Below are 15,527 nucleotides of genomic sequence, written 5' to 3'. Positions count from 1 at the left end.
CTCTCCTATGCGAGTCACATCCTCCAGCTGGGAGGTTCTGCACAAGTCCGGAATTGTTGTGCCCAGCAGGTGGCGGTGTGAAGTCAAACCTATTCGGAATGATGCGCCCACCAAATTTCGCCTTTATCGGTAAAATGTATCAAGATTGCTCTGGAGTGAATTTCGTGGAGAAAAAGTATCAGGAAGGAAAAGCGTTTATTTTTAATGAATGGAATAAATCTCTGGGTGTGTCAAAGGCATCTAAGGAAGCCTCTCAAAAAGTAGTTCTGCCTTATAAGGCCAGCGCAAAGGCACCCTTGGAATTATTATTGCTCGGGTTTACTTTTGCAGCAAACAAGGCGACTTTTTTAGGAGCTTCGACATGCCAAAACACTTTTATGTGTGTATATATGTGAACGTGTATACACACATTCGGAATTTGGTGGACGTGGCTACCGTGACAGGAAATTGGGGAAAGTGGGACAAATAACGGAACAGCTTATGTTTAAAAAAAAGTCTCGAGCAAGCCTGAAATCTAATGCAAATACAAAATTGTCAATTATACGTCGTATGTTATGTAACACATCACACCACTTTCAGCTATCAACTGAAAATTCATTCAACATTTCTATCTTAACAGGTTGTACAAAAAAGTCTCAAGGACCTATACATATTTGAAATCCAAGACAGTCGGCCATTTTGGTTCTGGGCGCATTCCTGGGCTTGCTTCCAGGGCCCGTTCATCATCGTTCGCAGCTTGAATAACATTTTGTTTCTATTAAGTGCGTCGTTATGTGTGCAGTCTGCTGCGTTCAATTTGTGTGTGTGTGGCCCATTCCAATCCCACCTTCGCATTGGTTGCAGCCTGGAGAATCTCGTCCTACAAGCGCCTCTTGGCCTGCTTAAACATCCTAAATATGTCCTTGTCAGCGTGTTGCATAAGATGACTTACGCAGTGTTGTCCACACATACACGCACGCGTGCATTTACAAACACAAACACACACGCAGAGTGCTATTTTTGCAAACATATATTTTTGTGGGCCAGCACAGTAGAAAAGTGGTCAGCACTGTTGCCTCACAGCGCGAAGGTTCCGCTTTGTGCGGTTGGAGCGTCTCTGTGTGGAGTTTGCTTGTTCTCCCAGTGCCTGCATAGTATTCTAAATTTACAAATAAATAAATTAAATCAAAAAAACATGGCGAGTTAACTCAAAATTGTCTATTGGTGTGAATGCTGATGACAAATTTACTTCAGCTATCCACAACTCATTTTTGGTATTGTTCTGGAAAATGATTTGGGGGAAATTGTTTGATTTCAGATGTCCTTGGCAGTCATTTACCATTAAAAAAAAAAAAGAAAAGTCTCCTATGGCCCTTTTATTGCTGCTTTGTGAGTTTCAGATTTGGGTTTCACCCGTGTGGACTAACTTGGCCTCATTTTCTTTCCTGTTTTTCTTGTGAAGATGACACGGCATCGGCTGATACCGCTCTGCGCCCTTGTGGGGGTCCTGCTTGCAGGATTTCTTCCAAACCTCCAAGCGCAGGATGGTAAGTTGACAAGAGTTGACTTTTACAGGTGATTCTCAACAGTGATGAGGCCCTTAAGAAATCCAACTCCAATTAGCTTGATGAAATTTAGCGGTCAGGTACACCCACAAAAAGCTAAGAATGCTAACGTTAGCACATAAGTGTTCAATTGGCCTTTCACATGGCATCCAAATAGCAATTTTTCTTCTTTTTGAAGATTGTGCCCACGGTTTGGCAGCTGATGTATACTTTCTCGTGGATTCGTCGTGGAGTATGGGAAAGGAGAACTTTGAGCACGTCAGACATTTTCTGTACAGTACGATACGAGCGTTGGACCAGGTCGGAGGGGGGAGGTTCAAGTTCGCTTTGGTGCAGTACAACACCGAGCCGCAAACCGAGTTCCACCTCAAGAGCTACCCGACGACTGGGGGAGTCCTGGCGCACGTCGCGGCTATGTCGTATCACGGCGGGGGCACCCGGACCGGACTGGGCTTGGACTTCCTGATCCGCACCCATTTGAACGCCGCTTCCGGCAGCCGAGCTAGCGACGGAGCGGCGCAGGTGGTGGTGGTGCTAACGGACGGCCGCTCGCAGGACGACGTGGCCGAACCGGCGCGAGTGCTGCGGATGGCCGGCGTGGAAGTGTTTGCGGTCGGGGTTCAGGACGCCGTGGACTGGGAGCTCAGGGAGATTGCTAGCCAGCCTCGTCAAACGCACGTGTTCAGCGTCGACTCTTTTGCGGCCTTGCGAGATTTGAGCCGAGACTTAGTGGCGGGGTTTTGCAGCGCCGTGGCGCAGTCGATGCCAAACGAAGCCCCCGGGGTCGGAGGAGGGACAGGTAATGAAATGGGACGGTCGTCCACTACCAAACTAATGTGTCCGCATGTGCCGGATGGACTCCGCTGCACATGCGGCTGACTTTTTTTTATTATTAACACAATCGGATTCTCTTTAGAATACGGTAACCTTCTATAATGCACAAAATTAACATCACTTGTGATATGCACATTAAGAAAATCACCTCAGATGCATGCCGTACGTCGACACACAACAATTCGTGTTCTAACCGAACGCACTGAATTGTTCATAATTTGGTCCTTCGGGTTAGGGATATGCAAATTATATTATTGTAATTATGAATTAAATGTTGTATAACATACATATACATACATCATACCATACATCACCTGCTAATTGACATTGTAAAATGAACCCTCCTGTTGCCTACAATATTTCTTGTGGATTTCAAATTTACATGGCAGTTGTTGACTGCCTAAATATTCCAAATAATATTTCAGATATTTTGCCCCCTCGTCTGACATTGAAAATAGATATATCAAGGTGTTTGCTACCTGATTAGAATAGGAAAATGTAGTAAAGTCGGATTCAAGACTTGGGATGGGGTCAAAGTGATTCCAAAGTGAAGAGGAGGGTTAAGAGCTGACAAAATGTCTCCTAGTACCATAACAGCACAACACGTGTCACAATTTCCACACCAACAATCGCTAACCTCTCATCACCACTTGCTGATGTGTCTTGACAATGTTTGCCCTTTTCCATCCCAATGTGTAAATGTATTTTGTTTGTTTGTGTGTTTGTTTAAAAAAAGTGTAACGTTGTGTATCTGAGACAGTAATGAATCCACCTGGGCTCCATCCTCATCCTGCTGAACAAGTACCGAAAACAAGTCAAGTGTTTGTTTTTGACATCGTTGCGAACGATCACAACACCAATCTGACTTGGTACAAACTTCCGCAAGCAAAAGGATGAGCCAGCGGGTCATTACTGGTCACGTTTATCCAAGGTCCATAACACGAGTCTGCATGAGTGGCCGACACCAAGGAGTTTGTAGACATTTTCAATCCCATCATCAACACCCAATTGATTTTCGCATGGTGTTCTATGCACTCGCCTCCAAAAGTATTGGAATAGTGAAGTCGCCACTAGGTTGTAAAGATGAAAAAGATAAATGTAAGACCAGAGCAACATTACATTTAAAAGGGAACCTCACAATGTAAGATTCCACGAAGAAGTCGACACCATTGTGGTCAACCATGGAAGCTACACGTTCCATCATTGTGAAAGCAAGCACCTCATTCCAAACTACATTTTGAACTATTTGAGTCAAACCAGAAACAATTCAAAGCACTCGGGCAAATCTCCTTGGTTCAGCCGACATGCAGCATGATGTTTTTGCAATGATTTGTTTGCACTGACTTGTCACCCGAGATCTTTTTTCTCACCTTTTCACCGTTAACCCTTTCACAAGTTCCATTTTGTTCTGTTTCTCTCTCTCTCTCTCCCCCCTTAAAGCGCAAGATTCCGCAGACCTTGTACTCTTAATTGATGGATCGCAGAACGTTGGAGCAGCAAACTTTCCATACGTGCGTGAATTGGCATTGAGAATCATTGAGCGCCTCAATGTGGGCAGGGAGGCCGTTCGGGTGGCCTTGGCCCTGTACCACGCCAACCCAGAGATTAAGTTCTATCTCAGTAGCTATGAGAGCAAAGCGTCCGTCCTGGAGGCTGTGAAGGAACTTACATACTCAGGGAGTCCCCAATCTAACCTGGGCCTGGCCTTGGAAGAAGTAGCCCAGAGCCTTTTGAGCCAATCGGCAGGGGGCAGGGCAGAGGAGGGCGTTCCCCAGATGGTGGTGGTTATCAGTGCTGGCCCATCCACTGACGATACCGGCGCCGGCGACCGGTCCCTTAAGCGGGCCGGAGTGGTCACGTTTGGCGTGGCCATCGGTAACACCGCCCCTGCAGATTTGGAAGCGGTCGCAACCGATAGGTCGTTTGTCCTGTCGGCCCCTGATTTCAGAACAGTGACGAGCACGGTTGACCAGCTGATGCCGTTTGTTCAGGGTGTGGTCCAGCGCACCATTATAATACAGAATGAGTTCACAGAAGGTAGGTCACCTTTCTGTCATTGTGGGTTTAAGGGGGCACCCGATGGTCCGTATACTCATGTGTTTTTATCCTGTTACTTCTTGTAAAACTGTCAATTTCAAAATGAACGCACAGCAACAAAAATGACATTTTAGCATTGCAAATATCGTTTGGGTTGAAGATGTTCTACAGCCACAAGTATCTGACAGCATAAAAAGTTTGGCAGTTATCTTTGCTGTTCATTTCAGGGCAACTGGGGAATCAATCGTACAGTAGGTGGTGGTCAGAATCATACTTTTGATCTGGCGTAACTATTAATAATGTCAGGGTTATGGTTAAAAAAAAAGGATTTTGATCATCACCTCTGCTCTTAAATTAAGGTAGTTCATCGTCTTAAACCTTCAATTAGTTGGTGGCCATTATATTTTGATATATATACTTTTTGTTTGTATATTTAGACGTTTATATGTATTGTATTTTTTATTGGACGCAACGGGTTAATGATTTAGCGGGGAATTAGCAATTTTCTAGTGTTTATCGACAGTTGTTAATTTGGTGCTTCCTATTCATCTACGCTCTCTCTTCTTTAGTTGTGGCCGTTGGACCAAGAGACATCATTTTCCTCCTTGACAGCACAATGGGCGCCACTGTTATCAACTCCGTACGAGAGTTCATCCGGAGGTTCGTCGACACCATGCCCATCGGCCCAGACGGCGTGCAAGTGGGTGTGGCTCAGTTCAGCGATACCCCCCGACTGGAGATCGATCTCAACTCCTATGGAACCAGGGAAGAGCTCATGTCCGCTTTGGGTCGAATCAAACCCAGACAGGGCCAATCGGTCAACATCGGAGCCGCCTTGGACTTTGTGAGGACCAACATGCTGCGGCCTGACAAGGGCAGTCGTCTTCAACAAGGCGTCCCGCAGCTTGTGCTCTTGATGACATCAAAAAAGTCCACCGACGAAGCCATCGGGCCGGCCAGGGCTCTGCAGCGAATGGGCGTATTGACCATGGCCGCAGGTTCCAAGACGGCCGACACGCAAGAGCTGAAGGAGATTGCCTTTGACGAGAGTGTCTTGTTCATAATGTCGGACTTCCGCAAGCTACTACGCAGCCCCAAGATAATCATTACCCCGCTTTCCACTCTCGCTGGCGTCGTGGTGACTGAAGTACCCACTGAGCCAGGTCCGGCTTCGTTCTCCAAAAACATGCATGCGTTTCATCCATTGAACACTGTTTTAATTTGCATTATTTGTGGTATTTTTGCTTTTCCTCAGTGGTGGAGATAACAACAGTGCAGACCCAAAGAGTGATCAGAGACATCGTCTTCCTCGTGGATGGCTCCAACTACATCGGCAGCAATAACTTTCCCTATGTGCGAGACTTTATGATTAACGTGGTCAATCAACTGGAAGTGAACCCTGAGCGAGTCCAAATTGGCCTCATGCAGTTTGCTGAGCAGCCCAAAATTGAGTTTTATCTCAACACCCTGAGCGACAGGCAAAGTGTCGTGGACCGGATTTCACAACTCAGACTGACCGGAGGCGCCGTTTTGAATACGGGCACCGCCATGGAGTATGCCCTCCGTAACATGTTTAGTACGAGGGCGGGCTCACGTAAGAGGCAAGGAGTCCAGCAGGTGTTGGTTCTGATCACGGGTGGTCCGACCCAGGATGCGATAAAGAGTGTTGCTGATAAGGTGGCTCTTGAAGGTGTTCTGACCTTTGTGGTCAGTTCAGGGCAAGCAGACCAGGCTGTGCTGCAAACGGTGGCCTTTGTTCCAGACTTGGCTTACCATGAGGCTAATTTTGCTTATTTGCCAGCTATGGCTGAACAAATCATGCCAAAATTAATCACGGTGGTCGGAGATACGGACTTGACAACAACCACTGAAGAAGTTGGTGAGGATTTATTCTTGTCTGACGCATTTGAACTTGTTAAACACATTATAGCATCTGCAATACGGCAGATAGTTACTGTTAATATTTCCTTTTTCAATTTAATGTTATTTTTTATGACTTTTCCCCCACAGCCGTGACTGGATCCGAAAGGGACGTCGCCTTCCTTATTGATGGTACCGACTCTGTTCGGTCAGACTTTGCTTACGTCCGGGATTTTATCCTCAAAGTCATTGAACCGCTTGACATCGGGCGTGACAAGGTGCGAGTAGCGGTGGTTCAGCACAGCGAGAGGCCAACACCGAACTTCTATCTGAACACCTATCAGACCAAAGAGGAGGTTGTGGGAGCTGTCAATCAAATGACACTGGCCGGAGGACGTAGTCTCAACACAGGCTCGGCTCTCAAGTTCATGCGGGACAATATCTTGTCGGAGGCCTACGGCAGCCGTAGGGCGCAAGGTGTCCCGCAGTTTCTGATCGTTCTGACCGGAAGCCGATCCAGGGACAATGTGAAGGAGCCTGCCGGCGTGCTGAAGACCGAGGGCGTTGTGCCGTTCGGCGTAGGCGTCAAGGACGCTGACCGAAAGCAGATCGAGGAGATTTCACACAACCCTTCGTTTGCCTTCAAAGTGAAGGAATTTAGCGAACTCGACACCGTGCCTCAACGACTCAATACCTACGTGGCCCTTCCGAGAGCCGAGCTCGACGTCGTCCTGCGGGAAGGTAAGGAAAACTTTTATTTCTACCATTTGCTCAAGGGTTCCCTGAAAATCTGCATTAATGTTTTTCATTTATAGTACAAGGTCATGGTGTAAAAAGAGATATTGTGTTTCTACTGGATGGCTCTGAAAACACAAGAAATGGGTTTTCAGACATCAAACTCTTCCTTAAGAGCATAGTGGAGAGTCTCTATGTCAGTGAAAACCAAGACAGGGTGTCTGTGGTTCAATTTGCCGAAAAGCCCAATGTCAACTTTTATCTGCACTCCCACAAGAGCGAGAGCGACGTTATGAATGCCATTGACAATTTGAGGCACGGTGGTGGAGGGAGACGCCTTAATGTCGGGGCTGCACTGCAGTTTGTGAGACACAGTGTCTTTACGTCCTCCTCCGGCAGCAGGAGGCTGGAGGGAGTGCCGCAGATTTTGATTCTTCTAACTACCGTACCATCGGCCGATGACGCGAGGGGCCCAGCTCTCGCGCTTAAGGACCACGAAATTATGTCTGTGGGGATCGGAGTGGGCGATTCCGATTTTGCGGAATTGGAAATGGTTGCCTTTGAGCCAAGTTTCATATACAAGGTCATTCGTCTTTCCAACTTGCCCTCGATCCAATCTAAACTCATTGCTGCACTGAACTCAAACAAAGATCCCACAGAATCCACATCTGATTTAATAGGTAAGAATCCCATCCGAACAATTGCTTTTCCTTGAATTCTCCGATACGCGTTTTGCATGAAACATTATGACATTCTTTTGGTTTGATCAACTCCAGACTGTTTTCCGTGTCGTAGCTGTGCGACCGTAGTGTCCTTTTTCCACGCCACGATTCTTGTTATACTTTGACACACTAGGGCCTATCTTTCATTCTCTGCTTATTCATAGTCTTTGAATGGTCTTTCTATGTATTCACACGTACGACGCAGGCCGCACTAAGAGGGACATAGTGTTCCTTGTCGACGGTTCAGACGACTCGAGAAACGGACTACCGGCAATCCGGGAGTTCATCAGAAGAATGGTAGAAGAGCTGGACGTTGACGACGATAAGGTCCGAGTGGCCGTCCTTCAATATAGCGACGACACCAGCGTTTACTTCAACTTGGCAGCCCACGATTCCAAACGAGCCATCATCTATGCCGTTAGAAGCCTTCGTCATAAAGGAGGGAGGCCAAGGAACACTGGAGCTGCACTCGAGTTTTTGCGGGATTTCATTTTCAACGCTGACTCCGGAAGCAGGCTTGTCCAGGGAGTCCCTCAGATTCTGTTTTTATTGACCGGAGGCGAATCCGCTGATGACGTTTCGGGAGCTGCAGCTGGCCTCCATCAACTTGGCGTTCTGTCTTTTGCTATTGGAATGAAAAACGCTCAACAAGAGGAGCTAGAGAAAATTGCCTCCTCTTCTGCTTATATTTTCAATCTACCCTTTTTTGGTGAACTTTTGTCTGTCCAACAAGAGATAGTGTCATTTGTTCAGGTGGGGAAAGACCTTGAGCCTCCTCTAGGTAAGAATGGACTCTGGTTCTGCTTTGTTTTGAGACTTTTGCACCTTTTTCGAGCTTCAATGAAACTGCATCCATATCTGAAACGTTCACATCGCTTAAAGTTTCTCCACTTGTTCAGAGAAACTTGGATACCCTTTTCCTTCCACGGCTCACCTACTTTTCTCTCTGGAGAGCCTTTTCTTGACAGCTCCACATTGTCTCACTTTCTGAAGCTCCTCCTTGAGCCAATGATTATCGGATCATTGACATTGAACCTGGATTTCATGGTAGTCTTCTCTTTCAGGATGCCCTTTGCCTTTTGCATTTTCAAGCGTGTAACTTGTCTTTCAAGAATGATCCTTACAGACCAAGCCGAGAAACCGTGTAAACGATGTTTCTTTACAATGTGTTTTTGATCCTTAACATGGCTTCGCTCTTTTTTTTAGTGGAACAAGAGTCCCCACAAAGAGACATTGTGTTTCTGGTGGATGGTTCAGATGAAACTCGGAGTGGATTCCCAGCCATTAAAAGTTTCATTAAACAAGTGGTTGAAACACTCACTGTGGGTGAGAACGAGGACCAGGTCTCTGTGGTCCAGTATAGCAGCGATCCACAGTTGCACTTTAGTTTCAACACCTATGCTGATTCGCAAGATGTTCTTACTACTGTCGAGCAGTTGAAACACAAAGGTGGTGGGCCTCTTAACACTGGGGCAGCTCTTGAATATGTGAGGACCAACGCCTTTTCAGAGTCCTCTGGGAGCCGGCACAACCAAGGTGTGCCTCAGATATTGATTCTATTGAGTGGAGGGGCATCTCAAGATGAGGTCACGAGCGCTGCGGCTGCTCTTAAACAAGACCAAGTTGTCACCTTCTGCGTTGGAACCAAAAATTCCGATCTACTCGAGCTACAAACAATTGCGCATGTACCATCCTATGCCTTTGCTCTGCGACAATTTGAGGATACTGGAAGAATCTATCAGCAGCTAGTTTCTTTTGTGAAAAGAGTGCCTCGGCAGACCGTATCAAAGCCTCCCACTGTATTAGGTAAGAAATGACTTGCGTCCCTATCATATCTGCCAAATTCTATTTTGGTTTTTTGTGTCCGCCCACCTCGCTACTTCCCTGGCTCCCTCCCTCCCATACCTGCCATCTAGCGAGCCCGCTCGCGACCTACCTACCTACCTACCTACCTACCTACCTACCTACCTACCTACCTACCTACCTACCTACCTACCTCTCCCCCCTGTAGCTTTGCTTTGTGTTCCCAGAGACCCGGCCGGCCACCTCTCTAACTGTATTGTTGTTTTCTGTTGCCTATGTGGTTACAGATTCCATGAGACGGGACATTGTATTTTTGCTTGACGGAACCGATAAGTCTGAACCAAGATTCCAAGATATTAAGGATTTTGTGTTAGGGGTAGTAGCAGAGCTTCACATTGATGAAAACAACGACCAGGTGGCTTTGGTTCAGTACAGTGACACAGCACAGATTCACTTTGACTTGAAGCGGTTTTCCTCGGCGGACTCTGTTGTCAGCACAATAAGAGATCTGACTCACAAAGGCGGTTCACCAAACAACATTGGCGCAGCCCTCCAATATTTGAGGGAGCGTGTTTTTACGCCTGATGCAGGTAGTAGATTCCCTCAGGGTGTGCCACAAATCCTTTTTGTGCTGAGCAATGAAAGGTCAGCCGATGACATTAGAGCACCCGTCAGAATGCTGAAAGACGTCGGTGTGATAATAATTGCCATTGGAACAGCGACTGCTGACACCCTAGAACTTCAAACAATGTCTCACGATGCTAAATATGCATTTTCTGTGAGCGATTACAAGGAACTCCTTGTTGCTAAAGAAAGCGTATTGTCGCTACTTAAAGAGGCAGACCACCATTTAGAACAATCAGCCCCAGTGGAGAGTGTCGGTAAGCTGTTCTGTGTGGAATTGTTTCTCGATTTTACGAGAGAATTCTCTTGGTTCAAAAGGATCATTCAAGATGAAAAAATATGAACTTGTCAATGATTGATTATGGTGACTGATTTGTTGTACATTTGTCTCTCTACTACAGAACCAAGGAAAAATGATGTAGTGTTTCTGATCGATGGATCATATGACTCACGAAACGATTTTGAAGCGATACGACAATTTATCGAGCAAATGGCAGACACCTTGAACTTTGACGGCAGAGACCGGATGGCCGTCGTTCAGTACAGCCGCAATTCCACCGTCAATTTCTACTTGAATTCTTATTCGTCTAAGACGGATGTGCTCAATTCCATCCGAAACATGGGGCATAAGTACGGCAGACCCCTCTACCTTGGCAAAGCGCTGGAGTTTGTCAGAGACAACGTATTTGCCGCTTCGGTCGGAGGCCGACATGCATCTCTGGTTCCTCAGTATCTGTTTGTCTTTAGTGGCGGCAGGTCCAAGGACGATGTAAGAGGGCCAGCACAATCCCTCAAGAAAAATGGAATAAGGACGTTCTCTATCGGAACAAACAATGCAGATACATTGGAGATGCAAAACATTTCCTTTACACCCTCACATTATTTTTCCGTCACAAGCTTTACAAATCTGCCAAGTATTCATGAGTCTGTCAAAGCCATGATGAAAGATGTTGATGATGCAACTGGATATACACCTGCTGTTGGTAAGCTGTAGACCGATTTTTTTGCCGTTTGTTTGAAAGAAACTGCACCATTTGAGAGAATTTATCTGCATTCGTTTAACAGCATTTGTGTGTAATTTCAGGTACCTCCACAATTACACAATTAGAACTTGGTGGTCCTGCTGATATTGTTTTTCTACTCGCTGGATCTGATGATATGCGAGCAAATGAAGGACCCGTTTTGGACTTTGTGAGAGACTTTGTCCAACGAGTCGAAATTGGGCCAAGCAATGTACAAGTTGCTGTAATTCAGTACAGCACAGTGCCCACAGCTGAGTTTGCCTTAAACTCTTACGGCCAGAAAGATGATCTAATGGCTCAGCTTAGTAATGTAAAACTAAGAGGAGGGTCCACAGTGAACACCGGTGAAGCCCTTCAATATGCGAGAAATTACATGTTTACGGCATCAGCTGGAAGCAGAGCCCAGCGGGGAATACCTCAAACAATGATTGTCTTCAGTGGCAAAAAGTCTGACGACAGTGTTGCTGAGCCGCTGAATGGCCTGAGAGAGGCTGGCATTGACCTTTATAGCATTGGAATAAATGGTGCGGATAAACAAGAAATGCAGGAAATATCACAAAATGCTGAAACTGCATATTTTATCCAAGCACCATCCGATTTCCCTGTTGTAATGCAACATTTACTCTCCGCAATTTTATCCCATAGAAGCATAAACGAGCCTGGTTTTGGTGAGTGTCGTTTTGAATCAATTTGAATAAAAAATGAATCATTTCCGTTTTAGAGAGACAGTATTTTATCTATATGTAAACATATTACGGCTTTAGTAAAGTTTTCCATTATTTTCTTAGGTGTAACTGATACCAAAAAAGATATTGTATTCCTCCTGGATGGTTCTGATGGAACAAGAAATGGCTTCCCTGCCATGCGCAATTTTGTTGAGCAAGTGGTGGAAAAGCTCAATGTGGGTGAAAACAAAGACCGTGTCTCGGTGGTCCAGTACGGCAGAGATCCTGAGGCCAATTTCTATCTGAACACATACACCACAAAAGAAGAGGTTGTGGATGCAGTCAGAGGGCTCAAACACAAAGGAGGCAGACCCCTCAACACTGGGGCTGCTCTCCGATACATGAGCGACAAGGTCTTTACAAACTCCACAGGGAGTAGGCGCCTACAAGGTGTTCCACAGATCTTAATCTTAATAAATAGCAGAGGATCTTTTGACAGTGTGGATGCGCCAGCCTCTGCTCTCAAACTGCAAGGCATTTATACAATCGGCATTGGAACTCGGAGCTCTGACAAGGACGAGCTGCAGAAGATAGCCCATGACCCAAGCTATGCCTTAGCAGTAGTTGACTTTGCTAGTTTACAGAATGTCCAAGAACAGTTCTCCTCTGTAATGGGCAGAGTGATAAGGGCTGCAACCATGTCAATAAAATTGAACGGTAAGACACCATCGAAACACTATAAATTATGACTAACTTAGTTTGAACAGTTCAAAGGTTGTAGATGCGAGAGATAGACATCTTAAAGGAGTGTGTGTTTTATGTGTACTACAGAAAAGAGGCGGGGAAGGGATATGGTTTTCTTGTTGGACGGCTCCGACGCCACAAGAAACTCATTCCCAGCTATGAGAGACTTTGTCCAAAGAGTCGTAGAGACACTGAGTTTGGATAACGACAAAGATCGTGTCTCCCTGGTTCAGTACAGCAGAGATGCGGCTGTCCAGTTCTATCTGAACACATACACCACAAAGGGCGAGATCCTTGACATTGTCAGAGGACTGAGGCACAGAGGCGGAAGACCCCTCAACACCGGAGCAGCTCTCCAGTACTTGAGGAACAATGTCTTCACAGCCTCTGCCGGCAGCAGACGCCTCCAAGGCGTCCCGCAGGTCCTAATCCTGCTGAGCGGTGGAAAGTCTTTTGACAGCGTGGATGCGCCAGCTTCTGCTCTCAAACAGCTGGGAGTGCTGATCTTTGCCATCGGAAGCAGGAGCTCCGATAGCGGAGAGCTGCAGAAGATAGCCCACGACCCCCAATTTGGGCTATCGGTGCCTGAATTCACTGACCTCCCCAGTGTCCAACAACAGCTTCAGTCCTCCGTGGAGGCTGTGGTGATTGACGTCACCCCAGAAACGCCATCAGTCATTGGTACGTGTACAAGCACTGCTAGCACTCACTGGGTGTGGGTCCCAGGCAGCAGTGTCCGTCTGTCCGACCGTCCGCCCCCCCATAAGGGTTGTCGGCTAGCTCGCGTTTTGCAAAGGTTCGCTTTATCATTTGTCCTCCCGTCTTTTCTCAGCTGAAGCCAAAAAGGATATTGTCTTCCTTCTGGACGGTTCTGACGGAACAAGGAATGGCTTCCCGGACATGCGCAAATTTGTTGAGCGAGTGGTGGAGAAACTCAATGTGGGCGTAAACCAAGACCGTGTCTCTGTGGTCCAGTACGCCAGAGATCCAGAGACCAGTTTCTATCTGAACACGTACACCGCGAGAGAGGATGTTGTGAATGCGCTCAGAGGACTCAGACACAGAGGAGGCAGACCCCTCAACACTGGGGCCGCCCTCCAATATGTCAGGGACAACGTCTTTACAAACTCCTCAGGGAGCAGGCGCTCGCAAGGTGTTCCGCAGATCTTGATCCTGCTAAATGGCGGCCGCTCTTTTGACAGCGTTGCTGCGCCAGCCTCTGCTCTCAAACAGCAGGGCGTCTTTACCATCAGCATTGGAACACAGAACTCTGACAGCAGCGAGCTGCAAAAGATAGCCCATGACCCTAGTCATGCTCTAGCGGTGTCTGAGCTCACTGACCTCCCCAGTGTCCAAGACCAGCTCTCCTCGGTAATAAACAGGGTACTCAGAGCCACGCCCATGACACCAACGGTGACCGGTAAGCCAGAGAACACATGACAAGTTGACTCTTATTCAAACGCGCAAAGAGATGACCAATGCCCAATCAACCTGCGGGTGGGCGGTAGACTTTGGGGTAACCCTAATACGTCTTATGTTTTGTTCACCGCAGCGGAGAGACCGAGAGGAAGGGATGTGGTTTTCTTGTTGGACGGCTCTGACGCCACAAGGAACTCATTCCCCGATATGAGGGACTTTGTCCAAAGAGTCGTAGGGACACTGAGTTTGGATGACGACAAAGATCGCGTCTCCCTGGTTCAGTACAGCAGAGATGCGGCTGTCCAGTTCTATCTGAACACATACACCACAAAGGGCGAGATCCTTGACATTGTCAGAGGACTGAGGCACAGAGGCGGAAGACCCCTCAACACCGGAGCAGCTCTCCAGTACTTGAGGGACAATGTCTTCACAGCCTCTGCCGGCAGCAGACGCCTCCAAGGCGTCCCGCAGGTCCTAATCCTGCTGAGCGGCGGAAGGTCTCTTGACAGCGTGGATGCGCCAGCTTCTGCTCTCAAACAGCTGGGAGTGCTGATCTTTGCCATCGGAAGCAGGGGCTCCGATAGCGGAGAGCTGCAGAAGATAGCCCACGACCCCCGATATGCGCTATCGGTGCCTGAATTCACTGACCTCCCCAGTGTCCAACAACAGCTTCAGTCCTCCGTGGAGGCTGTGGTGATTGACGTCACCCCAGAAACGCCATCAGTCATTGGTACGTGTACAAGCACTGCTAGCACTCACTGGGTGTGGGTCCCAGGCAGCAGTGTCCGTCGGTCCGACCGTCCGCCCCCCCATAAGGGTTGTCGGCTAGCTCGCGTTTTGCAAAGGTTCTCTTTATCATTTGTCCTCCCGTCTTTTCTCAGCTGAAGCCAAAAAGGATATTGTCTTCCTTCTGGACGGTTCTGACGGAACAAGGAATGGCTTCCCGGACATGCGCAAATTTGTTGAGCGAGTGGTGGAGAAACTCAATGTGGGCGTAAACCAAGACCGTGTCTCTGTGGTCCAGTACGCCAGAGATCCAGAGACCAGTTTCTATCTGAACACGTACACCGCGAGAGAGGATGTTGTGAATGCGCTCAGAGGACTCAGACACAGAGGAGGCAGACCCCTCAACACTGGGGCCGCCCTCCAATATGTCAGGGACAACGTCTTTACAAACTCCTCAGGGAGCAGGCGCTCGCAAGGTGTTCCGCAGATCTTGATCCTGCTAAATGGCGGCCGCTCTTTTGACAGCGTTGCTGCGCCAGCCTCTGCTCTCAAACAGCAGGGCGTCTTTACCATCAGCATTGGAACACAGAACTCTGACAGCAGCGAGCTGCAAAAGATAGCCCATGACCCTAGTCATGCTCTAGCGGTGTCTGAGCTCACTGACCTCCCCAGTGTCCAAGACCAGCTCTCCTCGGTAATAAACAGGGTACTCAGAGCCACGCCCATGACACCAACGGTGACCGGTAAGCCAGAGAACACATGACAAGTTGACTCTTATTCAAACGCGCAAAG

At 47.6% G+C, this 15,527-nt stretch overlaps 2 protein-coding genes across 7 annotated transcripts in view; one reads left to right on the top strand and one right to left on the bottom strand.

Moving 5' to 3' along the window:
- mlphb (melanophilin b) overlaps positions 1-15,527 on the bottom strand; it is a 58,804-nt gene that overhangs the window by 18,242 nt on the left and 25,035 nt on the right. The window lies entirely within an intron of this gene.
- Positions 1-15,527, top strand: part of col6a3 (collagen, type VI, alpha 3) — a 39,166-nt gene that overhangs the window by 2,102 nt on the left and 21,537 nt on the right. The window contains exons 2-17 of the mRNA XM_088382437.1: positions 1,442-1,526; positions 3,819-4,415; positions 4,985-5,578; positions 5,671-6,294; positions 6,426-7,016; positions 7,091-7,690; positions 7,938-8,513; positions 8,939-9,538; positions 9,823-10,416; positions 10,561-11,142; positions 11,244-11,849; positions 11,970-12,563; positions 12,678-13,271; positions 13,423-14,010; positions 14,143-14,739; positions 14,891-15,478. Coding sequence (XP_088238563.1) covers positions 1,442-1,526; positions 3,819-4,415; positions 4,985-5,578; positions 5,671-6,294; positions 6,426-7,016; positions 7,091-7,690; positions 7,938-8,513; positions 8,939-9,538; positions 9,823-10,416; positions 10,561-11,142; positions 11,244-11,849; positions 11,970-12,563; positions 12,678-13,271; positions 13,423-14,010; positions 14,143-14,739; positions 14,891-15,478 — 9,010 coding nt within the window. The remainder of the gene's footprint in view (positions 1-1,441; positions 1,527-3,818; positions 4,416-4,984; positions 5,579-5,670; positions 6,295-6,425; positions 7,017-7,090; positions 7,691-7,937; positions 8,514-8,938; positions 9,539-9,822; positions 10,417-10,560; positions 11,143-11,243; positions 11,850-11,969; positions 12,564-12,677; positions 13,272-13,422; positions 14,011-14,142; positions 14,740-14,890; positions 15,479-15,527) is intronic.

The sequence above is a fragment of the Syngnathus floridae genome, chromosome 8, assembly GCF_059516105.1.
Source record: "Syngnathus floridae isolate MCC-2025c chromosome 8, RoL_Sflo_1.0, whole genome shotgun sequence".
Classification (NCBI taxonomy): Eukaryota; Metazoa; Chordata; class Actinopteri; order Syngnathiformes; family Syngnathidae; genus Syngnathus; species Syngnathus floridae.
The sequence above is the reverse complement of the archived record's forward strand: the minus strand, read 5'-3'. Positions and strand labels throughout refer to the sequence as shown.